Below are 27,828 nucleotides of genomic sequence, written 5' to 3' on the forward strand. Positions count from 1 at the left end.
TGGCAGGAAGGTGGAAAAGAAGTAAGAAAGGATGGAAGGCAGGCTGTAAGGAGGGATGGATGGATGGAAATACGGATGGGAGAAGGAATGAATGGGAGGAAGGATGGATGAACAGCAGGAAAAAAATATGGATGGAAGGATGGATAGAAGAAAGGATGGATGGGATGAAGGAGGAGAGCTGGTCTCGTTCAGGCCTTACTGCTGCTGAGGGCATCCTTCCCAGCCCTGGGTTCAGAGCTGACAGAGAACAGATGTGGCAGCACGTTGGTCGCTCCAAAAACACCCGTGGGTGCCCCAGCACATGCCCGTGGGAGGGGTCAGGCAGGAGCAGGGTGGGCAACATCCAAGAGCAGGGACAGCCGTGGCACACACACTCCGCAGTCAAGTGCTAGTCTGTCCTGTCCTGGGGGGCACGAGGGGCTGAGACGTGGAAGTGACCTGTGTCTGGCTGTGGGGTGGGACGGCGGCTGGAGGGGGCGGCTCCAGGGGAGCGAGGGTTACCCGGCCCCTGGGGCAGCAGCCCCGCTCCGGAGAGGCCGCACGGGAGCCACTGTTGCCAGGATGAGCCGGGCCCACGCCGTGCCGGGGCCGCCGTGCGGGCGGAGCGGGCGGGCCGGGAGGTGCCTTTAAGGGGCGGCCGCCACGGGCTGCGGGCGGTCCTGGTGCTGCGCAGGGTCTGGGCGGGCGCAGCGGGGCCGGGCCCGGGCCGAGGCCGCTCCGCTTCCTCGCAACCCACGGCAAGCAGTAGTTGGCGGCCGCGGGGGGATGGCGGTGCGCGGCGGGTGACGGCGGAGCTGAGCGCGGCGCTGCCCTTCGGCGGGGGCGGCCCGACCCGACCATGGGGTTCCTGCATCAGCTTCATCTTCTGCTCTGGAAGAACGTGACGCTGAAGCGGCGCAGCCCGGTGAGCGGGGGCGGGGGGGTATGCAGCCCCGGGGGGCGAGGCCGGGCCCCGCGCGGAGGTGGTGCCGGGGGTCCCCCCATCCCTTAGCCGGCTAGTATTCGCCCGCCTCGGGCCGCCCGTACACGAATCCTCAGGCCCGGCGCGCCCCCCATGCGGCCGCAATAGTTGAGGCACTCCCGCCCTGCTGTCGTGTCCGTGGGGCCGCTCGGGCCCAGGGGCCGCAGGAGGAGCCCGGGACCGGGGCTGGATGTCAACCCCGCGTGGGATCGCTCCCTGAGTCCCGGTACCCGCTGGGTATAAATAGGTTTTCAGCCCATATGTGGGTCGGAGCTGCCTGTCTTCCGTGGGCTGGAGAAAAACCGCTCTTCGTGCGGTTGGGGACCGGGGGGCTGCTGTGTGTCCCTCCCGGGCTGGCAGCAGGGGCAAGATGACACCGACCGTTGGGGGGCCGCGGGGCCGCCGTCACCGTGTCGCGGGCACCTTGTGTGGGGTCACCCGTCAGCCCCCCGAAGGAGCCCCGGGCCGAGGGACCCCGTGGCTGTGGGCAGAGGGTGGGTGCGCGGCCCGAGGGAGCCGGTTATTTTTAGCGGGTGGGGGAGGGGAACGAGCTGCTGTTCGCAAGCTGGCATCGCTTTTCTCTTCCTCTCCCAAATATCCCGCAGGCCCGATCCTGCCGTTCTTTACCCGCAGCCGCCAGCACCGGACCCCCTGTGTCCCGGTGGCCAGAGCAGCAGAGGTCCCTGTGAGAGGAGGAAGGCCGAGCCTGGCGCTGCAGGCAGGTTTCCCTGCAGGGGCAGCCCCGCTGCCCCCAAAGTGGATGAGAGGAGATGCTCTTTGGCTGAGTCATCTCTGCTCTTCACCCCAAGCAGAGCTGCATGGCCATGGCAGGGGCTGCCCTGGACCCCTGCCCACAAGGATGAGCAGCTTGGCACAGCTGGGCCCTGGCACACACCAGCTGACCTGGCCCTGGCTGCCATGGCCATTGGGTTACAGAGTGGGGGTGCTTTTGGGGACCCATTGCTCAGTGACCCCACCAGTCCCATGGGCAGCATGGGGGTGCAGCGCACGAAGCTGTGGCTGGAGGAGGGTGAGGACCTAGGTGTCGTGACCTCCATGTGTGTAGACTGTTGCTGGAGTGCCACTGCTTCAGGCAGGGTGGCAGGGTAAGGAGCAGCCCCTCCTTGCACACCCAGTGATGCCGTGTGTGCATGGGGTGTGCAGAGGACTAGCCGCATGCCAGGACGAGAGCTGGTCCCAGTGCCACGGGACCATGGATACTCATGGATGGATGTGGTGCGGTCCCTGGAACAGCTGTGCCCTGAGGGTGCGTGTGTCCTGTTTATGTCACCTCCTTCCTTCATTGTACTTCTGCTGTGTGTGAACCCCGGAGTCACTTGGTATCCCTGGTCTGTGCAAGGGCCATCATCCTGCCCACTCCTGGGGGAGCTCTGCCCTCTTGGAGCAGTGCTGAGCTGAGCTGCTGCTGCTGGCTGGCCAGGGCAGAGCCAGGCCCTGTGTAGTGGCTATACCTGGCATTCAGTGCAGGTCTGCCCTGGCAGCAACTGCAGACAGGTATTTCACTGAGAAAAACAAGCTCCCACTGGGGTGATCTTACTGCAGCAGCCAGAGGCTGGGTGATTGAAGCAGGGAAGGGGGGATGCACTAGCCCATTCTCCTGATGAGCATTCACCCAGGCAGAGTTGGGGGTTGCTGGGCATCTCCCAGCCTCAGAGACGGAGTATGGGCACCAGCAGTTTCCTTTTGGCACAGCCTGGTGCTGCCCTGGGGTCAGTGCCTTGCTACCATGCACTCCCCTCCTGGCAACACGCAGAGCAGCAAACCTAGTGCTGCAGGATGGGGTGGGAAGCAGAGACCCCAGGTTTGACTGAGGGCTCTGAACTGGGACTTGAGAGCTGGAGCAGTTCTGTGTTCTGCCCATGAGTGCTGGTGGCCTGTTCCATTGTCCCTGGCAGCAGGGGCTGTTCAGGAGCAGGATTGCAGCAGGATACAGCCATGTTTTTGGGACAGACTTTGTCCATAGGCACTCGATGAGGGCTTGGCTGTGCTGCTTATGGATGGGTGGTGGGTGTAGCGAGACCTGTAGCATGGTGAGGGCAATGGCTGAGGGCTGTCCTGTGGCACCTCTCTGAGGTCTTGTGCCCAGCCCACGGGGGCTTTGGACCTTGCCTGAGCTGTTCCACGGGCTGCTCTGGGGTTTGGCCTCAATTTTATTCTTCCCAGAGCAGAAATTCAGGCAGGAGCCCTGGGGTGATGGAGGTCTTAGCAGAACAGCATCAGCGGCTCTTGGTGGAGGGAAGCCTGGGCTGTGGGGTCCCCTGGGAATGCCTGGGCTGTGGGGTCCCCTGGGAATTTCTGGCTGTGCCTTGAATCTTCTGGGACAGGATTTGGTAAAGGATGGGCTCTCCCATGACTTTGGTATCTGGTTTAAACCTGTGTTGGATGTAAAATTAGCAGGTGCTCTCTCAAAAGTCACCACAGGCACAGTTCAGGGTGTTCACCTGCCTGCCCTGGGGCTCTTTGTGCCCGTTCATTTCGGGTGGGCAGGCAGCCACAGCTGGAGCTCCTGGTGATGAAAGTGTGCTGCTAGGTGTGCTTGGTCCTGAGGACGGGTTGGTGGGCACGTTAGGGCTCTTTTGTGGAAACCTGGCTCTTTTTGTGGGAGCCAGGTTTTGTGCTGTTTTGGTGCTGCAGCACATTGCTGGGGTTCCCTGTGGCATGGGCCCTGGAGTGAGGGAAGGGGCATAGGGAGAGCTGACCGCAGCATGACTGTTCTGCCCTGTGCAGGATCTGTGTGTTCTGCTCTTTGTCCTGAAGAGGGAAAACTCTCTCCACACAGGAGCTGGTAGATCTGTCCCTTCCCCCTGGCTGGTGGCAGCAGAGCTGGGGGGAAACTGATGCTTCCAGAAAAAGAAAGGCTGAAATTTGGGTTGCTGGGGGGCTGTAACAGTGCCTCTGCTGGGACAGAGTGTCCCTAGGACCCCATGCCTGTGGCACTGCCAGCTTCTGCTGCTGGAGCTGGGAGGATGCAGGTACCAGATCCTACAGCAGGAATTGATTGGGTGCTGCTCTGGCTCTGGGTGCTCTTTGCCCCCTCGCTGTTTGCCGCAGATGTGGGGAGGGGAAACACAGGTTTGGCAGGGATGGGCTGGCCTGCCAGTGTCCCTGTGAGTCTCTGCTGGCAGGGCAGCCAGGGGGCACCTGCTGCAGAGCACTTTGCTCCACACTGGCTCCTGGCACGACCCTGTACTTGGGTCAGGTATCTCGTGCCAGTGGGAGAGTGGCTGCGTCCCAGTGCTGTATGGCCCTGGGACAGTGCACTGGGGATGATGTGCCCTCTCAGCCCAGGACACAGGTGCCTGGCTGACACTGCGAGGATGAGAGAACTGTGGTAGGTGTTCCTGGATCCTTGGCTCAGGAGATTTGTTGACAAATCCCATCAGGGATTTCTTCCTGCTCCAGCCTCCCCAAGGCAGGATCCCAGGCTGCTGTGCTGGGGCTGTCAGGGGTGGAGATGTGCCCATGCTGGAGGCTGGGGGTAGTGGGACAGGAGGTGACGGACACAACTGGCAGTGACCAGAGGCAGAGGTGGCAGCAGCCAAGCGTTGGTGGGGTGGGAGTTGGCAGCCCCTGGACTTGGCCTTGTCTGTTCCCATGGGGCAGGTGACCTTGAGGAGATCTATCAGGCCCACAGCTGGGTGGTGACCATCAATGGGTATCTGTGGTCAGGTGCCCCCTGGAGATGGGGGGCTTGGCATGGCTTCATGCATTTTGGGGCCTATTTTGCCCCAGAGCTCTCGTGCTCATCTTTCCCAGTGACCATGGCTTTACCTGCCTGTGCATTCTGGCTTTCTGTGGGCAAAAATGGGTGCTTAACAGTGATTAAAATCTGGAGCCATGAAAATTTAAAGGTATTTCTGCAGCCTTAAAATGCTGTTGGAAAAGTTGGATCCTGCAGGAGCAGAGAGCCCCATCTCTTGGGGTTCTGGCAGGCCTATACCTGTTGCCAGTTCCTACCGGCACTGTGGGCAGCACTGGGGTGGGCAGAGGTGGCTGACAGGGAGTAGGCAGCAGCTCCTTCTTCCTATGCCCATGAGGACCACAGGCAGACCCTGCCCTGTCCTCTAGGGGATATGTGCAGGGGTTTTGGATGCTGTGTGTCGTGCTGCTTCACCTGTGTCGGAGCCAATAAACCCCCTTGCAGGTGCCAGGCTATGGGAGAAAGGGGCAGACATGGCAGGTTTGGGGTGCCGGGGGATCACTGGAGCTGCCAGCTTGAGGATCTTAGTGTGGGGGTCCCCAGCCCCTGGCTGCACCTCTCCCATGCCATGCTGGCTGGAGGCTGGGGCTGTGGGAGTCAGGCATTTCTGGTGGCAGGCAGGAGAGAACTGAGTAGACTTTTGGGTGGCAGTGATAGACAGGAAGAGCTGCCTCTGCCTGGCCTGGCTGTTCCCACGAGGACTGCCCCTGTGGCTACTGGGATGTGAGTGCTGCCACATCCTGGGGACACTGGTAGAGTTGTGCAGTTGTCCATGACCCAGCACCCATGTCCGTGCTGACCCTGACTCCAGCACATCTCCCAGCTGTCCCGGTTGGGTTGCCAGGCTGGGCTGTTTGCTCTTCTCTTTTGCACCGTTGTCCTGTGGTGCTTGTATAGCCTTTTGACCTGGCTGTGTGGGAGCTGGGTGTCACAGCAGGCACTGCTGGTCTCTTGCTTGGCCTCCTCACAGCCTCTCGCTCCCATCTGACAGTGTTGCAGAGGATGGGCACAGAAATTAAATCACTGTCCCAGTGCTCCAGGAGAGACATGTCCCCCTGCCAGGGGCCAGCACCTTGCTGTGGTCCCCGCCCAGCTCTGCCTCCCGGCTGGGGCAACTGGGCAGGACTCTGCCACCCCTGCCTCCAGCCAAGGGCAGGGCTGAACGTGGGACAGGTTAACCCTGCTGTAGGGTGGCAAGTGGACACCCAGAACTTGTGCAAACCCAGACAGCACCCATGGCCTCATCCTGCTCACATCCAACCAGGCTGAGATGAACATGTACCAGGGGATGTGGAAGGGGTGGATGCCACCACCCAGGAGCTGTCTCCGGCCCCCACAACCACTGTTGCCTGGTACAAGGGCTCCTGGGAGCAGTGTCCTGCCCTTGGTCCTGCACCTGTTCCCTGATCAAGAGAGGAGGGAGGCAGGGGATGGGTGACAGGGCAGGGCACACTAGCTGGTGCAGTCATGGCTAGCTGCTGGCAGGGGCCAGCCCCTCTCTTCTCCTCTCTTTAGCCCTCTCCTACCTTCTGGGGAGCATTTCCTTCCCAACGGCTTGCATCCTGGCCTTTCCTCCTTGCTTCCTCACACAATCCCAAAATGTCCCCCAGTGTCCTGCACCTGCAGGTGTGCTGGTGGTGGATGTCCCCACTGGGCACCCCTTTGGAAGGCTGAAGTTCCCTTGGGCCCCACTGCATGCCAGTGCCCCTACCCCACTGTGGATGTGGAGCAGCCATGGCCTCCTCACCCCTGGAAAGTTCCCCTGGGGACAGCCCTGGGGACCAGGGGGGCAGGATCAGTCCTAGCGGTGCAGGCTGGTAAACAGCCATCTGCTTCCATGTCTGCCCATCACCATATCACTCTGGGTGCCAAAGGTGTAGGACAGCTTGCTGTGACACTGGGGTATGTGGCAGTGCAGAAAGGTCTGGGGACAAGGAACGTCTCTGGGGATGGAGATGAGCAAAAGGTCAATGACCCATGTCAAGCAAACAAATAACAACAAGCAGGTTCCAACAAGCTTTTGCCACCAAGGACAGTCCCCACGGGAGCCTGGTACAGCCCAGCATGGGTGTGTAGGGATGGTGTATGTCCCCCGTTCCCCCCCCCCCCCGCCCCCAGTGCCCAGACACAGAGGGCCCGTTGTGTGCCTGGTAAACAGGCAGGGGACAGAGCAGGGCAGGGGCCATGGGACAGCAGTGTGTCAGCGTGTCCCCTGCTATCCCACCTTGTGCAGAAACAGTGACTTCAGGGACTGTCCGTGGGACTGGTGGTGTCAGAAAGATGAGGATTCTCTGGCATTGCTCCTGGGGCATTTTCCATCCCCTCCAGCCCTTCTTCCTCTGGTCTCTGCCTCCCCAAATTCCAGGAACTCTCACATGCTGAGGGCAGCATGGGTGGCACTCATGGGTTCAGTTGTGCTCATCCCACAGCAATAGCACTGTGGCCATTTGCTGTCAGGGACCCAGGTGCAGGGGTCCCTCTGCTCACTGCCATTTGGGGCTGCTCTGACTTTCTTGACAGACTCTTGGCAGCCCCTGAGTGAGGCAGCATGGAGGTGATGTTGGAGAAAGGAGGGCCTGACCCTGTCACCTGTTACCAGCTGCATCCTTCCCAGCAGGTCTTGACACGTTAAAATCCATTCTTCCCACCCCGTGGGCTTGCCTGTTGGCACTGGTCACTTGTGGAGCCCAGTGTGGGTGTTGTAGCAAGCACCTTTCCAGCAGTGGAGCTGGGCCCTGCCCTGCCCATGGTGGCAGCAGGTTTCAGGGTCTCAGCAGCTGCCTTGCGTCTGATCTGGCCCTGGAGAGAGCCGAAGTTGGCTCACCTTACTCTGTGCCTCAGTTTCCAAGCCTGCAGTGGTTCCCCACCATTGGGCAGCAGGACTGTGACATATCTGGGCACTCCAGTGTAAAGTGGCAGCAGCTGTACTGGCAGTGTGCCAAGTGCCTACTCCTGCCAGTGGCTGGAGATGCTCATGCCTATCCCCAGGGCCTCTGGGTGCAGAGCCTAGCCTAGGGCTGCAGCCTCTGTCGCCAGGGATTCCTGGGGATTTGCTGCTGTTTAGCATATGCCACCAGTGGAAATCCCTTGCAGCCAGAGACTTTTGGGAGGGCACAGAAGGGGTGCCAGGATGGCCCAGCTGCGCCTGGAGCTGGCGCCAGGGCCTGAAGGTCTGCCCTCTGCTATTAGATTACTCAGCTATTGGACCTGATGGGATCCAACAGTGGCACAGCGGACAAGGGGATGTCATGCCAGACAGGCTGTGAGGACATTAGCCTTCAGGACTTGAGGTCTTTTCGCTGGGCATCCCCAGCTGTGGTATCCATCAAGGCTGGGCTCAAACCCCAACACCCTGTTTGCACTGCTGGAGGAGGGATCTCCCTCTGTGTACCCTGCCCTGTTCTGCAGTGCTCTGGACAGGGTGGAGCAGGCAGGGTGCAGGCTGGAGGTTTTGGGATGCCCAGGAACCTGTTTGCCACTGGCTGAGCTGTGACAGAGCCACCAGCCATCCGCAGTATGTGGACACAGCGCTGCACCGCACCAGTGCCTAGGGACTCCTGTACTGCCAATGCTTCTCCCTGGTGACTGGGTTCTGTCCGTAGGCATTCTATCCCTAAGCATCTTTGTCTTCTGTAGTGGGTGCTGGCCTTTGAGATCTTCATCCCCTTGGTGCTCTTCTTCATCCTCCTGGGGCTGCGGCAGAAGAAGCCAACCATCCCTGTGAAGGAAGGTGAGTCCCAGCAAGGCGGTGGTTGGGGCAGTCCCACACTTGGGGTCACCCTGAGGCTCTGGGGAGGTGCTCCAACCTGGGGGCAGGGGGGACCCAGAGAGGCCTTTTGTGGAACATTGCATTGGGCAGGGGCTGCAGCCAAGAACCGGTGGGGCAGATGCAGTGGGTGGAAGTGGCAGAGTCTGGCCCAGCCTGGGGAGGCTCCCCTGGGGGCAGCAGCACCAGCCAGCCTGTGACTGTCATTGGCACAGACATCTTGCATAAGGAAAGGGTGAGCTGGATGATGCTGGAACAGCCACAGCCCCCCGAGTTCTCAAGAGTAAGCTGTGGTAGGTCTGGGAAGGGCTCCCCACTGGGTGGGAAAGTGACCTACAGGAACCCCTGGCCGTGGGGGTTCAGAGGCCTGGCAAGGTGATAAATTGATGGGACTGGAGCTGGGGGCTCTGGGAGATTTCCAACTGGAGCTTTGGTGTGGACTGTAGGCTGTGCTGTGGGGACGAGGCAGCAGAGCTGCCAGCTTGCAAGGGCCTGTCTCTGCCCACCTTGATGGGTGCTCTGGCATAGGCAGCCAGCAGGGCCAGGAGAGATGCTGGGCACTGGTGGTGACCCCACATAACAATGATTTGAGCCTGTGTTTCAGTGTGTGACAGCGAGGAGGAGCCCAGAGCCAGTGTGGTCCGGCTGCGGCAGGCACTGCCCGGGTTCCTGCCCCGGCGCTGATGTGCGCTCTGTGTTGTGTGGTTTTTGGTTTGGTTTTTCGTTCTTTTTTGCTCATGTTTTCTTTTTCTTTCCCACCATCTCCCCTGCCCGCCTGCCCTTCATGCCTCTACTGCATGCATCAGTCTGTAAGTTGGTGGGGATGAGTGGGCACCTCCCTCCTTACCTTGCCAGTGCTGGCCTCATAGTCTGGGGAGGAAGAGCCTTGTTTAGATCCACTCACTCTGGCCTAATCCATGCCTCTGTAATTCCCTTGCCTTCCTCCACAGCTGGTGAAGATGAGCTTGGGCAGCACACTATGGCCTCTGCCTGCTCCTCCCTGGGGATTGACCAGCCATGATGGTGTACCCCTTTGGTTGATGGTGCTGGGTTCCCCAGGTGCTGTGGCCACTGGTGGCCATGTCCCCAGCCTCCTAGAGTGCATAGGGCTCTCCAGGCAAGGTGGAGGCTTGTCTTACCCCTTCTTCTTGCTTCCCTCCTGGGGCAGAGCCTGCTGGGTGCTATCACCCATGTGTTAGCCTGTGGTCACCCAGTCTTGCCCAGTCACCAAAGGGTTGGAGCTGGCACCCACCCTGACACCACCATCAGGTCCCTGTCTTGGCCCCTCGTGGCTGGGATAAGATGGGATGTGGCACTAGAGGAGCCTCGAGGCCAGCAAGATGCTGTGCACTGACTTTGTCACCAAACCATGGCATGGCCGCCAGTGTGGGTCTCGTCACCCCAGCAGGCTGCTGGCCCATTCCATGCTGCACCTGTCCCTTGTTCCTGCCAGAAGCCCATCTTCACCAGTCTCTGCCAATTTGTGGCTGTGCTAACAGCACTGACCTGTCTCTAACCGCAGGATCACCCACTGGGGGTGGTGAGAGCAGGGTCCCTGCCTGGCACTGCCCAGTGACAACCTGTGGTCCCCGTCAGGTAGGGGCATTCTGGGCTTGCCCTGCCCCAGGAAAAGACACGGGAGGGTCCCAGCAGGGACGATGGCTCAGTGCCAGCGGAGGGGGGAAGGTTTGCCACCCCTTGGCTGCTTCCTGTTTCTTCATCTCCCTTCTCCGTGTCTCCATTTCCACCCACCTCCAGCCACCACACGTTGGGGCAGCCAGGCTGGGGGGAGGCTGGGGGCTCTGGGAGCTGCAGGTGACAACTACTTGCCCTGTCATATTCTTCCTCCTTTTCGTCTGGAGATCTGCAACTGCCTCTGAGGCTACTAACAGGAGGGGCTGGGAGCCTGGAGGAGGTTGGTGGCCATCCTGGGGGCAAGCAGCAGAAATTGGCATCTTTGTGAGGCTCAAGGGACCCATCACCCAGGGAAGAGTGGGTGGGGGCAAGGGGGCTGGAGCCAAGGTTGTGGGAGCTGCCTGCAGCCCCACAGAGTCACAAGCCAGGACAGCCTCGGCAGGAAAGCTGCAGACTTCTGACCATGTCCGCCAGCCTCCCATGGGCTCACAGACCCCAGCACCTGCTTTTCTGAACTGAATGTCTGTTTCTCTGGTGGCCCCTTCCCCCTCCCCACCTCTTTGCCTCTCCTCCCCCCACCTGCACTTTCCTTGGCCTCTTCTGCACTCTTGCTGGCTCCAGCTTTCTACACGGCGGCCCCGCTCACCTCAGCTGGGATCCTGCCCATCATGCAGTCTCTGTGCCCCGATGGCCAGCGTGATGAATTTGGCTTCCTGCAGTACTCCAACTCCACGTGAGTCCTGCTCTTACCATGCACTTCCACTCCCACCCCGCAAGCTCCCACACAGAGCCTACCCCTTTCCACGCTGGCACTGCCACCCTGGGGCCGAGGCAGAAGCAGGCATCTGCCAAAGGGCTTGGGTGCAGACCACCATGTCCTCAGGGTGCAGGGGACACCTCAACCTGCTCTGCTGTGGGCTCCCAGGTGTTTGGTGCTGGGAGGAGGATGGAGGTGGCCCCTGGAGACATCTTGAGGTGCTGGGGCTGTCCTCTGAACCGTAGCACTGTAAATTCAGTGTGCAAGCAGGGGTAGTGGTACCCCGTTTCAGACAGGACTGCTGTCCCCTGTACCTGAGGGGCTCTTTCCCCCATAGCTCTGGGGAAGGTGTCTGCATCCCTTTGTCCCTGAAGCCAGGGTGGTGCGTGGCTCTCGCAGGGTAACACAGATTCTGGAACACCTCAGCGAGGCAGTAGAGCAAAGCAGCCTCTTCGACCCGCAGCACCCAGGACTGGAGGAGGAGCTGGAGTCACTGCGCCAGCACCTGGAGGCCCTCAGCAGCCCCGAGCCCAGCTCCATGGAGACCCACTTCAGCAGCCGAGCAGGTGGGTTTTGTTTTGCATGCCCCCACTGCCTGTGCGGGCAGGAACAGACACTTTGCCTGACACTCAGCAAAGTGACGGTGTGTGGCAATGCCCTGCCACTGTCCTGCATCACTGCATCAGGCAGGGCCAGCTCTGGAGCTGTGCCATGTCCCTGATGCTAGTGGGCTGCTCTGACCCCCCACCTTGCTTCTTGGCAGGGTCTGGCTTCACACTGGCATGGGCAGCCAAAGACCAGGGGGAGCTGCGGCGATTCCTGATGCAGAACCTATCCCTCCCCAACAGCATGGCTGAGCTGCTCCTGGGCTCCAGCATTGACCTGCGGGAGGTGCGTGACCTCTGGACTTTGCAGGGGTCTGTGTTGCCCTGTGAATGGCACCCAACTGGGATTTATCCTAGCCTGCCACCCCACATCAGGGTCTTGCTGGGCAAGCAGGTGCAGCACTGGTGCTCCACTCTTGGCACACTTGACATCCCTGCTCTCATCCCGGTGCAGGTGTACCGTCAGTTTTTCGATTCCTTTCCTTTGGTGCCTGATGAGACCCATGAGCAAGACCTGTGGGATGGGTTTGGCCCCAGTGAGAAGATTACGCAGCTGGAGGTGAGGAGCAGTGCTGCATGCAGGGGACATGGTAGGGTAGAGCCCATCCTCTTGTCCTCTCCATATCCCACCCCAGGTGATCTGGGGCTGTCTATCCCAGGAGAAGGGCTGTGACAGGACGTTGTCAGCAACCGGAATGGCTGGGGTCTGTTCTGGTACTGCCACCAGTTCCCCCAGTGTTATGAGACACACCAGTGCCTATGCCTGGGATTACCAGTGCAGTGTGGGTTGGTGCTGCCTGGGTGGTGGCTGTGGAGGGAACAGGGGAGATTGTTTCCCCTTGCATCTGGCATGCAGGGACCCCTGCTCCCCTGGATCTGCACATCCCTTTTCTTCCTCTCCTTGTGGAGACCATGGGTGGTGTGGGGCTGTTCACGTATGCTTGGAAACACACAGGGAGGGGAACCTGGGGAGCCCCCACCCCACAAGCCATCCCTGTCCTTCCTCTTGCAGAAGAGCCTTCCAAGTGGCTGGAGGAGCCTACAGGAAGGGCTGGTTCACAGGGTGCTGCGGGACCCAGTGGCTGCCCCGCACCGGCCAGTGCTGCTCCATGTGCTCTCCCAGGCCCTGGGCCTCACCAGCACCGCTGTGGCACCTGCCATCTCCAATAGCCCCCAGGCCTTTGTCACCGAAATGGAGGTGAGCACCTCGTGGGGCAACCTGGGCTGCTCTGCCAGAGCGGGCACTGCAGCGCTGTCCCTACAACTTCCTGCCCTGTAGAATGTCCTCTTCACTGGGCCAGTGCTGGAGCAACTGACGTGTGAGCAGAACCCAGGGGGACTGCGCCGCCTCCTGCGTGTGTCCCCCAGGCAGCAGCCACTGCTGGCAGCATACCGGGCACTGGCCTGCAATGGCAGCCAAGCCACCCGCCAGGAGCATTTTGCCCAGCTGGCCACCGAGCTCCAGGAGCAGCTGGACACCCCCAAGATCGTCAGCAGGGTGAGAGCTGGGCAGGTGGGGCAGGCTGGTGGCAGGGATGGGACTTGGGCAGGGTTTTCTACTCAGCTGGCATTGTGTTGGGATGGGGAACTGTTATATGGGCTGGCTTCTCCTCGTCACCCTCTTCTCTGACATGAGCATCCCCCACCCAGCTCCATGGTAACATCCCAGGTGATTCCCCCTCTAACACTTGCTTAGACACTGCCTGTTGGATGGGACTGGGTCCCAACGTCTTCTAAGGTGTCCCTGCAGGCTTCTTTCCCCAGGACTGGCAATGCCTTTGGTGGCACAGCTTAAGGCTGACTCTGAGGTCCCACTCCTTGTCCCACTCAAGGTCGATGTGCCCTTTGTAGTCACAGAGGACCACCCTTCCTGTCTTGAGTGACATCTCATGTCCTCACACAAGTCCCTGCCAGCATCTGCCACCATTCTTGCTGCCTGATAGCCACAGATGCACAGCAACGAGTCCAGGGCCTTGCCTGGGCACAGCTCCAACCTTTTAACCAAGAGAGTGGAGTTGCTACTGCCTGGGGTCCCCGTTGGTCCCTTCCTAATGGTGAGCAGGACCCTGTTGTCCCAGCAATGAGTAACTCCTTGTCCATTCATCCTTACAGCTGAAGCTGGATGAGGTGAACACCACGGCCACCCAGCACCGCCTCCGTGCCCTCCTTGAGGACCTGGTGGAGATGGAGAAGGTTCTCCGGGACATGGACATCCTCTCAGCACTGGCCAAGCTGCTGCCCAGGGGAGCCTGTGCCAGCAAGGCCCCACCGCCCACTGCCAACAGCACCGGCTGGGCCGGTTCCAATGCCACAGCTGGCAATGCCACGGCAGAGGAGGAGGAGGAGGGTGCCAGGGAGGGCCTGGCCAGCAGTGACAACCCCCAGGGGCAGTTTTCAGCATTTGTACAGCTTTGGGCAGGGCTGCAGCCCATCCTCTGTGGCAACAACCGGTAGGAGTGCTGGGGGATGGCTCCAGGTGCTCCCTGCACAGGCCAGGGGTGTCACCCCTTGCTGAGCAGGCAGGATGGGTGCTGTACCACAGCCTTGTGCTGCAGCCAAGGATGCTCCCTGTGTTGGGCAGCACTGCACAGGCACTGGAGTCAGTGTGAAGGCCTGTTAGGGGGTGGGGGCTGCCTGCAGCAAGGGGTGGTGAGCCTAGAGCAGAGTGGACAGCCTGAGCCTCCTTTGCAGGACCATCGAGCCTGAGGCACTGAAGCAGGGCAACATGAGCTCGCTGGGCTTCACCAGCAAGGAGCAGCGGAACTTGGGCCTCCTTGTGCATCTGATGACCAGCAACCCCAAAATCCTGTATGCACCTGTGGGCACTGAAGTTGACAAGGTCATTCTGAAGGTGAGGATGCATAGGCTGGGACCCCTGTCCTTCTCTCCCACCAGTCCTGCTCCACAGATGGGCTGTGTGGCAGGGGAAAGGCTTATTGCCAGACACAGGTAGTGGGAGGTGGGCAGGTATCTCCATGGCTCCTAGCCATCCCAGAGAACTGAAGCCCTTACCTCTGCCTGCTGTGTGACCTTCTGGCTGGCCCCCAGGCTAATGAGACCTTCGCCTTTGTGGGCAACGTCACCCACTATGCCAAGGCATGGCTGAACATCTCCCCTGAGATTCGAGCCTACCTGGAGGAGGGCAGGCTACAGAGGCGCATCCGCTGGCTCCAGCAGGTAGGACAGTGTGGTGAGGATGAGCCTGCCTGGGATTTATTGCCCTGGCAGTGGAGAAGGGGGTGTCCTTCCCCCAGATACCCTATAACTTCTTCATGGGGTACTCTCTGGTACCCACCTTGCTCTTGTGGGGACTAGTCTGGATCCCTGCTCAGTGTACACACTGTCCCCCATCCCCAGGAGGAGCTTTGGGTCCTACCTGCGTCCATGGGGAGCACAGTGACCTGAGAGGCGGGGCATACCCCAGCTTCTCCCTCTTGTGTCTTCCTCTCTGTCTCAGTTGACCACTGACCTCCACAAGCACCCGGAGATCCTGAATGTTTCTGACAGTGATGTTCTTCACAACTTCCTCAATGGCAACTTCTCCCTGCCCAATGCCAGCGTCCTGCTCCAGCAGTTGGATACCATTGACAATGCTGCCTGTGGCTGGGTCCGCTTCATGGCCAAGGTGAGGTGGAGCCCACCTGTGGGAACATTGAACCGCCCACAGCCAGGCTCTGTTGGGCTGAAAAGGGTCAGATCCACTGAGACCCTTTCAAGGTCATAGGACAGGAGACCTGGGGGAAGTGGTGGCTCCTGCAGTGTCCAGAGCTTTGGGGCAGATGTGTAGGGTGACTTGACTTCAGGGGCTGGGTGTGGCTTTGGGTGGCACATGCTGTGCTGTGTGCAGGTTCTGTGTGTGAGACCCATCCGGGGCCTTGGGTTCTCACTAGCCTGCTGGAGCATATCCAGAGTAGGGCAGTGGAGCCAGGGAAGGTTCTGGAGCACAAGTCTGATGGGGGGGGACTGAGGGAGCTGGGGAGCTCAGCTTGGAGAAAAGGAGACTCAGGAGGAACCTTCTAAGTCTCTACAATTACCTGAAAGGACGTTGCAGCCAGATGGGGGATGGTCTGTTCTCTCATTTAACAAGTGACAGGACAACAGGAAACAACCTAAAGTTGTACCAGGGGAGGTTTAGATTGGATTTCAAGGAAAAATTCTTCACTGAAAGGGTGGTCAGCACTGGAACAGGGCAGTGGTACTAACCCTGAAAGTGTTCAAAAAGTGTGTGAATTTGACACCTGGGGACATGGTCTAGCACTGGGCTGGGTAGTGTTTGGGTTAATGGACTCAATGATCTTAGAGGGCTTTTCCAGTCTTAGTGATTCTATGATTCTCCTCCCACTAGGTCAGCGTGGACATCTTCAAAGGCTTCCCGGATGAGGAGAGCATTGTCAATTACACACTGAACCAGGCCTATCAGGACAATGTCACAGTCTTTGCCAGTATGTCCCCAGGAACCAGCCTTTCTCAGAGGTCCCTGAAACTTTGCCCTTCTCCAGCTGCGTGCCAAAGCCACTGGCTTCAGGGTGCATGTGTGGGGTGGATAAGGGGGCTGAGCATCTCATGGTGCTCATCCTCTGCCCCAGGTTGAGTACTGCTTGGCACAGCACCATGCTGCTGTCCTGGCTTTCCTACTGCCACGGCCTACTGTCTATGTGCCCTGGCATCTCATGTGGGTCTCACATCCCCAGCCATGCCACCTGTCTTATCTATGGTAGCCCTCACAGTGCCCTCCCCATCCCTGCCTATCACTGTGGGCCAGCTGATGTGCCTGTCCCCCTGTGGACTTCCTGCCTCTTATGCTGCCCACAGGTGTCATCTTCCAGACCAACAGGGATGGCTCATTGCCCCCCCATGTCATGTACAAGATCCGGCAGAATTCCAGCTTCACAGAGAAGACCAACGAGATCCGGCGGGCGTACTGGCGGCCTGGCCCCAACACCGGTGGCCGCTTCTACTTCCTCTATGGCTTTGTCTGGATCCAGGGTAAGTGTCAGCACCCTACCACAGCTGCCCACAGCCCTGGCCCCTGCGTGTTCAGCCTGGCCTCTCCTCCTCTTCTGCAGACATGATGGAGCGTGCCCTCATCAACACATTTGTTGGCCACGATGTGGTGGAGCCTGGCAACTATGTGCAGATGTTTCCATACCCATGTTATACCCGGGATGAGTGAGTAACACCCACCTGCAGAACCTTTCCCCTTCCACTTTGCAGGCCAGGATACTTTATCTGGGAAAAGGGCCCAATAGAGATTGGTGACACTGGGAGTGATGAGCAACCAGTTAAGTCCAATTCCTTGGACTACCAGGCTCAGGAAGGCAAGGGAAAGTAAAGGAATGGCACATAGGTCTGTCGGTGGTTATGGATTACAGTGGTCCGGGGGCAGCACTTGTAGAAGTCCAGAGACACCAATGCTCCTGGGCAGGAGGTGAAGGCTCTGGGCCCTGGAGAAAGCCCCATTCACACCAGGGTAGGCAGAGCCCTAGGTCAAGCTTGTGGCTATTAGCTGCCTGCCGAGGCCTTCCAGCTACAACACTGGATTATCCTATGGTCTCACTGGAGAAGCTCCTTTTAGGGCACTAAGGAACTGTTGGGTTAGAGACTGGTTGTCCCTGAGTGGTGGGAGAGCACCTATAAGGCCCCATGCCCCAGGGTCTCCCCGACTCTCTGTGACACAATTCAGTTCTCCCCTCTCTTCCTCTACCCCATCAGCTTTCTCTTTGTCATCGAGCACATGATGCCCCTGTGCATGGTGATCTCCTGGGTCTACTCAGTGGCCATGATGATACAGCACATCGTTACAGAGAAGGAGCATCGCTTGAAAGAGGTGGGGATGGTGGAAGAGATTCTTGGGTAGGAGAGGGCATATCTGAGCCCTACATTCTGTGCTGTGTCCCTGGTCACCTTCCTTGTATTTCTGGGTTACATGAGCTGGGGCAGATGCAGATCCCAAATCCCTGGGCTGAGCTGGTCCTTCTGAGTGTCCCCAGCATGAGATGAGCCCTGCTCAGTGCTGGAGGGAACTGAGCTCCTTGGCACCCCAATACAGGGTGCTGTGTCCTGCCCACTCCCAGCAGCTCACATGACCCCTCGGTGCTACCCCTCGCTCTCCCAGCCCAGTGAAACGGCAGCAGGGTAGCACAGGGTTGGGGACAGCCCCGCTGAGCAGTTTTGGCCTCACAGGTGATGAAGATGATGGGCCTGAACAATGCAGTGCACTGGGTGGCTTGGTTCATCACTGGATTCGTCCAGCTCTCCATCTCGGTCACAGCACTCACTGCCATTCTCAAGTACGGCAAGGTCTTGATGCACAGCGACGTCCTCATCATATGGCTCTTCCTCGCCATCTATGCTGTGGCCACCATCATGTTCTGGTGAGCTGCCTGGTCTGTGCTGGGCAGTAAAGGGGCATGGGCAGTGCCAGGTTCTTGTGCCATGGAGCAAGGGTACTAGGAACTGTGTGGGCAAGGGCTGGTAGAGGCACAGAAGTCCTTCTAGGCAGCTGATTTGGGGAGCCAGTTTATTGCCTCAACACCACCAAAACCAGATGGTGTGGGGAAGGTCCTGGTGGAGTGGGATCTAAGGAGACGCTGTCCTCCCTGCAGCTTCCTGGTGTCAGTGCTCTACTCCAAGGCCAAGCTGGCCTCTGCCTGTGGCGGCATCATCTACTTCCTCAGCTACGTGCCCTACATGTATGTTGCCATCCGGGAGGAGGTGGCGCATGACAAGATCACAGCCTTTGAGAAGTGCATTGCGGTGAGTTGGCTGCAGCAGCTGGGGACACGCTTCGCCCCAGGTTTGCCTTGGGCACCTCATGTCCTGTACAAGGCCACCAAGCTGTCACCAAGCCCTGGGCAAGCCTTTGCCTGTATGAACCAATTCCCTGTGTGGCTTTGGAGGCATCTCCAGAAGTTTTGGTGCCTCTTGGGGCTAGGAGCGTTTCCAAGGGACTGGGTGTGGCAGCACTGGGTAGGAATTCACCCCAACCTTTTCCTCCAGAGCTGGCCTGTGGTTCCTGCTGACTTCCCATTCCCTTTCCCTCCACCTCTTCACAGTCCCTCATGTCCACTACAGCCTTCGGGTTGGGCTCCAAGTACTTCGCGCTATATGAGGTGGCTGGCGTGGGTATCCAGTGGCATACTTTCAGCCAGTCACCCGTGGAAGGAGATGACTTCAACCTCCTGCTGTCCATGATGATGCTGGTTGTGGATGCCGTGGTGTACGGGGTGCTCACATGGTACATCGAGGCCGTGCACCCGGGTACGTATGGGCAGAGGGGCATGAGGGCACCCCACACCTTACAGGAGCCTCTTTGCTGGGTGACACCTGCCCGCATGTCCTCTGCTGGTGTCAGTCAGATGTCTCAGTTGAGGGGCCAGCTGTAGCAAAGCCAGATGTCCACAGCTGGGATACTGGTCTCCTTTATTTCCCCTTGTGGAGGCATCTCAGCTGCTCCCTTTTTTTCATTGTAAAGCTGAAGAATGAGCCAGCCCAACCTGAATCCCAAAGGAGTTTGTTTACTGGCACAGCCCACAGAGCTGCCCTGAGCCCAGCTGGCTGGAGTGCTCACAGTCCCCACTCTGCAGTGGTGACCTGACCTGGGGAAACCTCCAAGCCCGTGCCCATGCCAAGCTCTGACGCAGCCCTCAGCAGCTTCTGCATGGTCCTGGGTGTGGGGTTGGCCCTGACTCCCTGGAGCTTTGGTTGCAGGCATGTTCGGCCTGCCACGGCCCTGGTACTTCCCTTTCCAGAAGTCTTACTGGCTGGGCAATGGGCGTGTGGAGACCTGGGAGTGGACCTGGCCGTGGTCACGTACCACCCGCCTCAGCATCATGGAGGAGGATCAGGCCTGTGCTATGGAGAGCCGGAGGCTGGGTGAGGGCAGCTGTGTGCAGCAGCGGGTGGCACAAGGGTGGCCTTAGCTCTGCCACAGGGTCTTGCCTTGGCTGTGGACCCCTGTGCTCTTGTTGGGGCAGGATACTGGACACTGTAGCCTCTCTGAGAGCTGCCACTGTGGTGTGGGAGGGGGAGGCTGCCAGAAGCAGAGGCGGGAAGGGGCCACAAGGTAGCACAGCCACCATGGGATGGAGGCGGGTTGGTTTGTCCCCAGGGAGCCCCACTTGAAGCCTGGCTTCCTTGCTCTCTGGCTCCTCATCATCCCACTGTCACAGCAGAGGAGACGAGGGGCATCGAGGAGGAGCCAACCCACCTCCCCTTGGTTGTCTGCATCGACAAGCTCACCAAGGTCTACAAGACAGACAAGAAGCTGGCGCTAAACAAGCTGAGCCTCAACCTCTACGAGAACCAGGTCGTGTCCTTCCTGGGGCATAATGGTGCAGGCAAGACCACCACCATGTGAGTGCCTGTCCAAGCGGACAGGGACTGTGTTCCTCTGGCCAGCTGCAGGGTGTGAGGACAGGGCTTCAGGATGTCGCTGCAGAGCCCTGTAGCAGCTGGTGCCATGCCCAGAGCACAGCATTGGGGGTGTGGGGTTGGCACAAGCACAGGACAAGCACAGGCTCATGGCCCTGTGCTGATACTGCTCTGCCTGAGGCCCAGCAGATGCTCCCGGAGGTGGTGGTTGGGACTGGGACTAGTCCGAGGAATATGAGCTCCCTCACACTGTTGCCTTTCTCCATCCATCCAGGTCCATCCTCACTGGCTTGTTCCCTCCAACATCGGGCTCTGCGACCATCTATGGCCATGATATCCGTACAGAGATGGACAAGATCCGGAAGAACCTAGGCATGTGTCCCCAGCACAACGTGCTCTTTGACAGGCTGACGGTGGAGGAGCACCTCTGGTTCTACTCACAGCTCAAGAGCATGGCAGAGGAGGAGATCCGCAAGGAGATGGACAAGTGGGTACCCTCCAGCTCCTTTGTCTACATCCATGCCTTTGGCATAAGTAAATCTTCCTGCTGGCTGTGCCATGGAGGGGGTGATCTGGTGGCAGAGGTTTCCCCTGGAACAGCTCCACCAATGTTTTCCCACCCTTGAGGTGTCAGGCTGTGGAAGTGAGCAGAAGATGCTCATAGCCTGACTGCAGCTGGGCAGTCCCAGCAGCCGAGGGCCTCAGGTACCACATGGTGAAGAGGCATTACATACTCCCCATGGCCACTGGGCACCAGCACAATCTCCCCAGCATTCCTGGTGCTTCTGCCCTGTTCCCAGGATGATCGAGGACCTGGAACTCTCCAACAAACGGCACTGCCAAGTGCAGACTCTTTCGGGCGGCATGAAGAGAAAGCTGTCAGTGGCCATTGCCTTCGTGGGCGGGTCACGGGCTGTTATCTTGGATGAGCCCACAGCTGGCGTGGACCCATATGCTCGAAGGGCCATCTGGGACCTCATCCTCAAGTACAAGCCAGGTGAGCAGAGCTGGGCAGAGCCTAGCATGCTCCTCTGTGGCAGCCCTGGCCTCTTTGCTGAGGCTCTGTGCTGCCATCAGGGAGGACCATCTTGCTCTCCACACACCACATGGATGAGGCTGACCTGCTGGGAGACCGCATCGCCATCATCTCCCACGGCAAGCTCAAGTGCTGTGGTTCCCCACTGTTCCTCAAGAGCACCTATGGTGATGGGTACAAGCTGACAGTGGTGAAGAAGCAGTCGGACACCAGGAATGGCACAGGTCTGGGGAGCAGCGGGACCCTGTGTTTAGAGGAGTAGATGGGATCAGCCCTTCTTTAGCCCAGTGAAAGAATGAGAGGCCAACACCCAAGTGCCCCCTTTAGGCCACATGGAGGGCAGAGGGGATGGGGCAGGTGTATGGGAGGTCCCATTGCTCAGCCCTAATTTTTCCCAGCTGTGTCTGTGGCCAGACCCTACACAGTCATGTTTGCCTCCAGGTTCTGGTTCTGTCCAGCCTGTGGGTTGGCTATCAACATGTCCAGTGTGGGCCACATTGCAGAACACCATCTCCAGGCCAGGCAGAGTGGCAGGAAGGCCCCCATGGTGCTGGGAAAATGTGGTAGGTCTTGGTGGGAGGCCAGGTGTGAAGTGACCGATAGGTGCTGCCCCTCTACCCCAGAGCCAGGCCAGCCACACAGCCCGTTGGGCCACTCCTCTGTCAGCCCCTGCTCTGAGCCTCGTGTCTCCCAGTTCATCAAGAAGTACGTGGCCTCCTGCCTCCTCATCTCAGACACCAACACAGAACTCTCCTACATCCTGCCCAGTGAAGCCGTCAAGAAGGGCTGCTTTGAGAGGCTCTTCCAGGTACCTGCAGGGGCTGGCAGGGTGGGTAGGCAGGGGGCTGTGGCACTGTGGACATCTGTCCTCCTCATGCAGCGCTTTGCTCCCACAGCACTTGGAGCAGAGCCTGGAAGAGCTGGACCTCACCAGTTTTGGGCTGATGGACACCACACTGGAGGAGGTCTTCCTGAAGGTGTCCGAGGAGGACCAGTCTCTGGAGAACAGTGACGTGGGTATGGGCACGGGGGGGACACATGGTGCTGCTGGGGCTAGTAAGGGGCTATGTGATCTTGCTGGGCTTGGTGGCTGCAGGAGTCTCCTGTCCCAGGTAGAGGAGGGGTTTCCAGCAGAGCCCATCCCAGCCAAGGGCAGCCAGCCTCTGGTCCACTCTGGGTTTACTCCCAGCTGGAACAGTGTCCGGCTCTGGTGTCCTCAACACAGGTCTCCAGAGGAGACCACGGAGATACTCCAAGGGCTAGAGCACCTCTGCCGTGGTGCCAGGCTGGGAGAGCTGGGGGTGTTCACCTGGAGAAGAGCAAGCCCCAGGGAGACCTTCCAGTGCCTAAAGGGGGCTTGAGAAAATGAGAGAGAGGGACTTTACATGCACAGATAGTGTTAGGACAAGGGCGGAATGGTTTTAAACTAAAAGAGTTTAGATTAGATGTTAGAAGGAAATTCTTCCCTGTGAGGGTGGTGAAACTCTGGCACAGGTTGTGCATAAGAGCTGTGACTGCTCCATTCCTGGAAGTGTTCAAGGCCAGTTTGGACGGGGCTTGGAGCAACCTGGTCTAGCGAAAGGTGTCCCTGTGCATGGCAGGGGGGTGGAATGAGATGAGGTCCCTTCCAATCCAAACCAGTCTCTGATTCTATGGTGTGATCCATCCCCAGTCGGTGCCTTGCTGCAGTGAAGAGTAGCATGGCTAGTGGCAACCCACATTTTTGTTTTCAGACATGAAGGAGTCCAAGGATGCCCTACAGCCACCCACCTCTGAGCTGGGCCCAAAGCTTGAAACCAACAGGGAGACCCTGGCTGAAGCAGCCATGCCAGAGAAGCCCCATGTGGAGCTCAGCAATCTGGTTACCTGCTCCAAGCTGGCGCAGTCACAGGCATCCCTGCGCTCAGCATCCTCGGTGGGCTCTGTGCGCGGCGATGAAGGTGGGGCTTATTCCGAATTCTTTGGGGATTATGCGCCCCTGTTCGATAACCGGCAGGACCCCGATAACGTCAGTCTGCAAGGTTGGTGCTGCTGGTGCCCGACCAGCAGCAGGGGCCGTGGGAGGCTCTCAGCTGGGACGTGGAGGGTTCGCCCAGGGTGGGCAGAGCTGGCCTTGGTTCCAGGGAGTATGTGATTGTGTCTGAGATGGGTGGCTGCGACTGCTGGGACAAGAGCCCATGGAGAGGGGTCTGATGGTGCATCCACCAGCACAGCACACAGAGAGCCACAGCCTGAGTGGGAGGGCTGGGATTGGGCTCTTTCCAGTTTGCACCTCAGACTGGTAGGGTGTGCATGAGGGTCTCGTGCCAAGATGTGGAGCCAGCAAGGGCAGCCGGCAGAGGCTCTGCCTCTGCTTCCTGTGGGTCTCCAGTGCCACCTTGCAGACTTGCCCCACTAACATGCCCTCTCCCCACACTGGCGCCTGTTTGGTTTCTCCTCTTGGCCCTTGGGCACAGAATCCCGTTCCAGTTGGTGGCTTCACCTGTCATACCTTTCCCCTGAGTGCAAGGCTCTCCCTGCTTGGATGCTGGGATTGCTGGATATGGAGGGTGCAGGCAGGTGCCCCGAGGTTGGTGCTGTAGTCACAGATCCTGTTCTGGGTTATCTCTGCAACTCTTGTGATTAATTCAGGGATGTGCCACCTTTTCCCTGTACCAGAGCTATGGGAGGCAGAGCTGGGATAGTGCTGTGGCAGAGCTCCCACTATCTTGCTGGGACTTGCACCTGTGTCTTGTCCCCTGTTCCTGGACTGTGCTTACCCTTCACCACCTGGCAGAGCTGATGGGAAAATAGAGGGGTCCTACAAAAAAGCACCAGTCTAGGTTGTTTTTTTTAAAACTATTGTCTAAATTTTCCATTTGGGGCCAAGAGGAACCTGCCAGCCAGGTGCCTTGCTTCCCACTGCACATCTGCTGTGGCTCAGTGGCAGAGCTGGGGTTGGGTGCTGCCCTGGCGCTTGGGGTGGCTGGGCTGGGTGTCTGGCTCAGCTTCCTGGGAGCCCAGGTGGGTGTGGGAGCACCTGTGCCAGGGGGCTGATGTCCCTCTCCCTCCCAGAGCAAGAAGCAGAGGTGGAAGCAGAGGATCATGACCTGGCAGGTCAGGGGAGCTTCAAGCTGGAAGGCTCATGGCTGAAGCTGCGCCAGTTCCATGGGTTGATCGTCAAACGCTTCCACTGTGCCAAGCGCAACACCAAGGCCCTCTTCTCACAGATCCTCCTGCCTGCCTTCTTCGTCTGCGTGGCCATGACTGTGGCGCTCTCCGTGCCCGAAATAGGTGCATGCAAGCCACCTACCTACCTGCATGCTGAGTGGCCTGTTCTGCCTGCCCCGGTGTGGCCACTGGCTGCAGGGGGACAAGGCCAAGATAGTCTCCCTGTGTGCAGTGGTGCTGTGGGTACGAGAAGGTTCCTGTCCTTGTCCCCACAGGTGACCTGCCACCCCTCATCCTCTCGCCATCCCAATACCACAACTACACTCAGCCCAAGGGCAACTTCATTCCTTATGCCAACGAGGAGCGCCATGAGTACCGGTGAGAGCTGACACCGCTGGTGACCAGAACCCCATGCCCAAGGCCCATACCTGTCTCCATATGTGGGACTGCAAGGGGGGGATGTGGGGAGGGCAGCCCACGGCAGGCCTAGTGCCAGGGCTGTCTCAGGCTTGGAGCAGAGCCTGGCTAGTGCCATGTCCCCTGACGGAAAGCAGTCTCTGTCCTGTCCAGAGTGTTTCTGGGAGATGTGCCAGCCCTGACACTGTGACTAGCAGCTCAGTCATACCAGGCACAGGCTGTGTGTGCCCATGATAAGTGCCAAGGCTTTAGCGAGGAAGAAGATGGCCATGGTGCTGAGATCTGTGTCTCCTGCTTCTTGCTTCTCCTCACTGGCTCCTTTCTCTGCAGCATTAGGCTGTCTCCTGATGCCAGCCCTCAGCAGCTGGTGAACACTTTCCATCTGCCCTCTGGTGTGGGGGCCACCTGCGTGCTCAAGACACCCTTCAACAACACGCTGGACCAGCCCATGCAGACCCTTAACCTTAATAGCAACCAGTCTAAAATGCTGGCAGCCAAGTACTTCGATGCCATGTGCATTGACTCCTTCACCCAGGGCCTGCCGCTTTCCAACTTCGTGCCGCCGCCTCCATCCCCAGCTCCCTCAGACTACCCCATCTCAGTGGATGAAGACCTGCTCCGTGCCTGGAATTCCACAACCTTCTCTGCTGTTAAAGGTATCACGTGTGCTGGGTGCTCCTGTGTCTGGGATTTCTCTCCAGCAGGGAGATGATGGCTGTCCTCACAGAAGTGGCTCCAGGGATCCCTGGGGGTACCTGTTAGTCTGGCCTGGCCACACAGGAGAGTTGAACTTGTGGCTCTGGTCCTGGAACACTGTCCCCATTCAGCCCCAGCCAGGCCAGTAGAGCCCCTTGGGTGGTGACACCATCACAAAGCCCTGTGGCCAGCCTTGCATCAGCTTTGTTGGATATGGTCCCCAGACATTTCTTTCTCCAGCCATGCCTTACGGCCCATTTCTTGAATCTCCGTCCCCCTGAAGCTTTTCCCACATCTGTTTCTTGGTCACCAGGGCCCTGCCTGGCCAGTCCCACAAGCCTCACCCTGTCCCCAGCAGCTGGGACAGGCAGGAGCCTGGCTGTGAGCCACCCCTTCTGCTCCTCAGGGACTGTGACCTCAGCCCCCGCCTTGCCCCACATCATCCATGAGCCCATCAAGTGCACATGCTCCATGCAAGGGACTGGCTTCTCCTGCCCTAGTGGTGTGGGGGGCCATCCCCCACAGATGAAGGTGGTCACGGGGGACATCCTGACAGACATCACAGGGCGCAACGTCTCTGAGTATCTGCTCTACACCTCGGACCGCTTCCGGCTGCACAGGCAAGAGGGGAGGCTGGGAGGGTCTGGTCTGCATCATGAAGCAGGGCTGAGGACTGGGGCCTGGGGATACCTGCCCCAGGGTGCTGGCTGGAGTCATCAACATGCTCAAGCATGGCTCCACCCCTGGAGGTACGGGACAGCAGTTGCAGCTTTCTCAGCAGTGCCTTGTCCCACAGGTATGGAGCACTCACGTTTGGCAACGTCCAGAAATCCATCCCAGCCTCCTTTGGAGCCAGGGCTCCTGCCACTGTGCGCAAGATCGCTGTGCGGAGAACGGCCCAGGTGGGACAGCACTGCGCCTTGGGGCAGGGGAGATGACTGGGGATGGAAAGGGGACAGGAAAGGGACCCCTGGGACTGCTCTGCTGCAATGCTCTCCTCCAAGTGCTTTGGGAGGCTCCAGCCATGTGGGGCTGGTCAGCAGGTCTGGCCCAGCACAGTCAGTAATGGCCTATTTTCCCCACAGCCTTCAGCACAGGATGCCTACCCTGTGGCTGACTCTCCATCCCATCCTATCCCTCCCAGCTGGGCCCAGCTCTCTTGTCACCTCCTAGTGTTCCTCTCTCCTCCTCCAGGTCTTCTACAACAACAAGGGCTACCACAGCATGCCCACCTACCTCAATGCCCTCAACAATGCCATCCTGAGAGCCAACCTGCCCAAGAGCAAGGGCAACCCTGCTGCCTATGGTGAGGATCTGGAGGTGTTTGAGGGCAGGAGGATGTCAGGAACAGCATAAGGGCATGGTCTAACCAGGCTCCAAAGTGCAGTGTCCACCTTGGGCCAAGCAGGGTAGTGTCCAGCTGGAACAGGGGTTCACACACCAGCTCTGCGATATGAGAGTTGGGATGACCTCTTTGTCAGGCCTGGGCTGGAATGTCCCAAAGTGCCGCCTGAAAGTGCATGGGCTTGTGCCAAGTCCAAGGGTACTCTCCAGTGCGGGAGAGCTTGGCTTTGAGGTTCTGAGTTGCTTCAGAGAGCCCAGCTCTGGCTGAGCTTTGGTTTGGAAATCCATCCTGCTCAGACCCAGGATCAGGCAGACTGAGGACAAGGGTCTGTGTCCCAAGCCAGTTTTCACACATCCATGCTTCTTCTTGGTTGTTGTTGCAGGTATCACAGTCACCAATCACCCCATGAACAAAACGAGTGCCAGCCTGTCCCTGGATTACCTGTAGGTCCAAGGAGGGTCTGAGGGAGGGTGGCTGTCCCATGGGAGGCAGGGGGCTTCTTACTGGTGGTTGCAGGGGAAGGCCAAGGCTTCTGCTCTACAGGCTGCATGGTGGGGGGGGCAGACAGGGGGATGGGACAGGGTGGCTGTGACATGGGGGTCCCTATGCCATGCTCTGCCCTGTGCACAGCAACTGTCCCACACCAGAATGGGTGGCCCTTCCCCAGGCAACTGAGAGTTATGGAGTCCCTGCTCCCCTTGCTCCCCATCCAGCCTGCAAGGCACAGACGTGGTGATCGCCATCTTCATTATTGTGGCCATGTCCTTCGTCCCAGCCAGCTTTGTGGTGTTCCTGGTGGCTGAAAAGGCCACCAAGGCCAAACACCTGCAGTTTGTGAGTGGCTGTGACCCTGTCATCTACTGGTTGGCCAACTACATGTGGGACATGGTAAGCAGGGCACAGGCCCCACCAGCCAAGTCCCTGGGGCTGTGCCAGGGAGTGGCCAGTCACAGAAGTTTTTGTCTTCTCCAGATGAACTACCTGGTGCCAGCCACATGCTGCATCATCATCCTGTTTGTGTTTGACCTCCCAGCATATACCTCTCCCACCAACTTCCCTGCCGTCCTCTCCCTCTTCCTGCTCTATGGGTACGTTGCTCAGAGGGGTGGTCAGAAGGCACTGGGAGTCCCTCCAGAGTCTTACGGGGTGATGGTTTTAAGCTAGAAGAGTGGACATTTAGACCACATATTAAGAAGAAATTTTTCATGATGGGGTGGTAAGGCCCTGGCACAGATTGCCCAGAGAAGCTGTGGTTGCCCCCTTCCTGGAAGTGTTCAAGGCCAGATTGGACAGCTTGGAGCACTAGTGAAAAGGTGTTCTTGGCCATGGCAGGGGGAGTGGATTAGATGACCTTGAAAGGTCCTTT

General features: G+C 58.9%; 1 protein-coding gene across 9 annotated transcripts in view; it reads left to right on the forward strand.

Annotated features, from left to right (window-relative positions):
* The first annotated feature begins 650 nt into the window (after nt 1-650).
* The window catches only part of ABCA2 (ATP binding cassette subfamily A member 2), a 34,481-nt gene continuing 7,303 nt past the window's right edge, over nt 651-27,828 (forward strand). For 2 of the 9 annotated variants that reach the window (XM_085076574.1, XM_085076576.1), the window contains exons 1-35: nt 9,465-10,363; nt 10,705-10,816; nt 11,240-11,406; nt 11,604-11,731; nt 11,900-12,004; nt 12,458-12,643; nt 12,725-12,943; nt 13,558-13,895; nt 14,137-14,296; nt 14,494-14,622; nt 14,903-15,070; nt 15,791-15,887; nt 16,258-16,431; nt 16,512-16,614; nt 17,158-17,272; nt 17,629-17,819; nt 18,051-18,201; nt 18,501-18,705; nt 19,156-19,320; nt 19,617-19,800; nt 20,093-20,305; nt 20,619-20,815; nt 20,896-21,078; nt 21,478-21,662; nt 21,751-21,871; nt 22,588-22,875; nt 23,909-24,127; nt 24,280-24,382; nt 24,752-25,077; nt 25,524-25,737; nt 25,914-26,019; nt 26,312-26,423; nt 26,845-26,905; nt 27,176-27,350; nt 27,435-27,550. In XM_085076574.1, coding sequence (XP_084932700.1) covers nt 9,751-10,363; nt 10,705-10,816; nt 11,240-11,406; nt 11,604-11,731; nt 11,900-12,004; nt 12,458-12,643; nt 12,725-12,943; nt 13,558-13,895; nt 14,137-14,296; nt 14,494-14,622; nt 14,903-15,070; nt 15,791-15,887; nt 16,258-16,431; nt 16,512-16,614; nt 17,158-17,272; nt 17,629-17,819; nt 18,051-18,201; nt 18,501-18,705; nt 19,156-19,320; nt 19,617-19,800; nt 20,093-20,305; nt 20,619-20,815; nt 20,896-21,078; nt 21,478-21,662; nt 21,751-21,871; nt 22,588-22,875; nt 23,909-24,127; nt 24,280-24,382; nt 24,752-25,077; nt 25,524-25,737; nt 25,914-26,019; nt 26,312-26,423; nt 26,845-26,905; nt 27,176-27,350; nt 27,435-27,550 — 6,329 coding nt within the window. In that variant the 5' untranslated portion in view covers nt 9,465-9,750. Of the gene's footprint in view, nt 905-8,318; nt 8,413-9,464; nt 10,364-10,689; nt 10,817-11,239; nt 11,407-11,603; nt 11,732-11,899; nt 12,005-12,457; nt 12,644-12,724; nt 12,944-13,557; nt 13,896-14,136; nt 14,297-14,493; nt 14,623-14,902; nt 15,071-15,790; nt 15,888-16,257; nt 16,432-16,511; nt 16,615-17,157; nt 17,273-17,628; nt 17,820-18,050; nt 18,202-18,500; nt 18,706-19,155; nt 19,321-19,616; nt 19,801-20,092; nt 20,306-20,618; nt 20,816-20,895; nt 21,079-21,477; nt 21,663-21,750; nt 21,872-22,587; nt 22,876-23,908; nt 24,128-24,279; nt 24,383-24,751; nt 25,078-25,523; nt 25,738-25,913; nt 26,020-26,311; nt 26,424-26,844; nt 26,906-27,175; nt 27,351-27,434; nt 27,551-27,828 lie in introns of those variants that run through there. The other 7 variants (XM_085076581.1, XM_085076579.1, XM_085076582.1 and 4 more) reach the window with 7 other exon arrangements.

The sequence above is a fragment of the Lichenostomus cassidix genome, chromosome 17 (genome assembly GCF_008360975.1).
Source record: "Lichenostomus cassidix isolate B80296 chromosome 17, HeHo_3.0, whole genome shotgun sequence".
Taxonomy (NCBI): Eukaryota; Metazoa; Chordata; class Aves; order Passeriformes; family Meliphagidae; genus Lichenostomus; species Lichenostomus cassidix.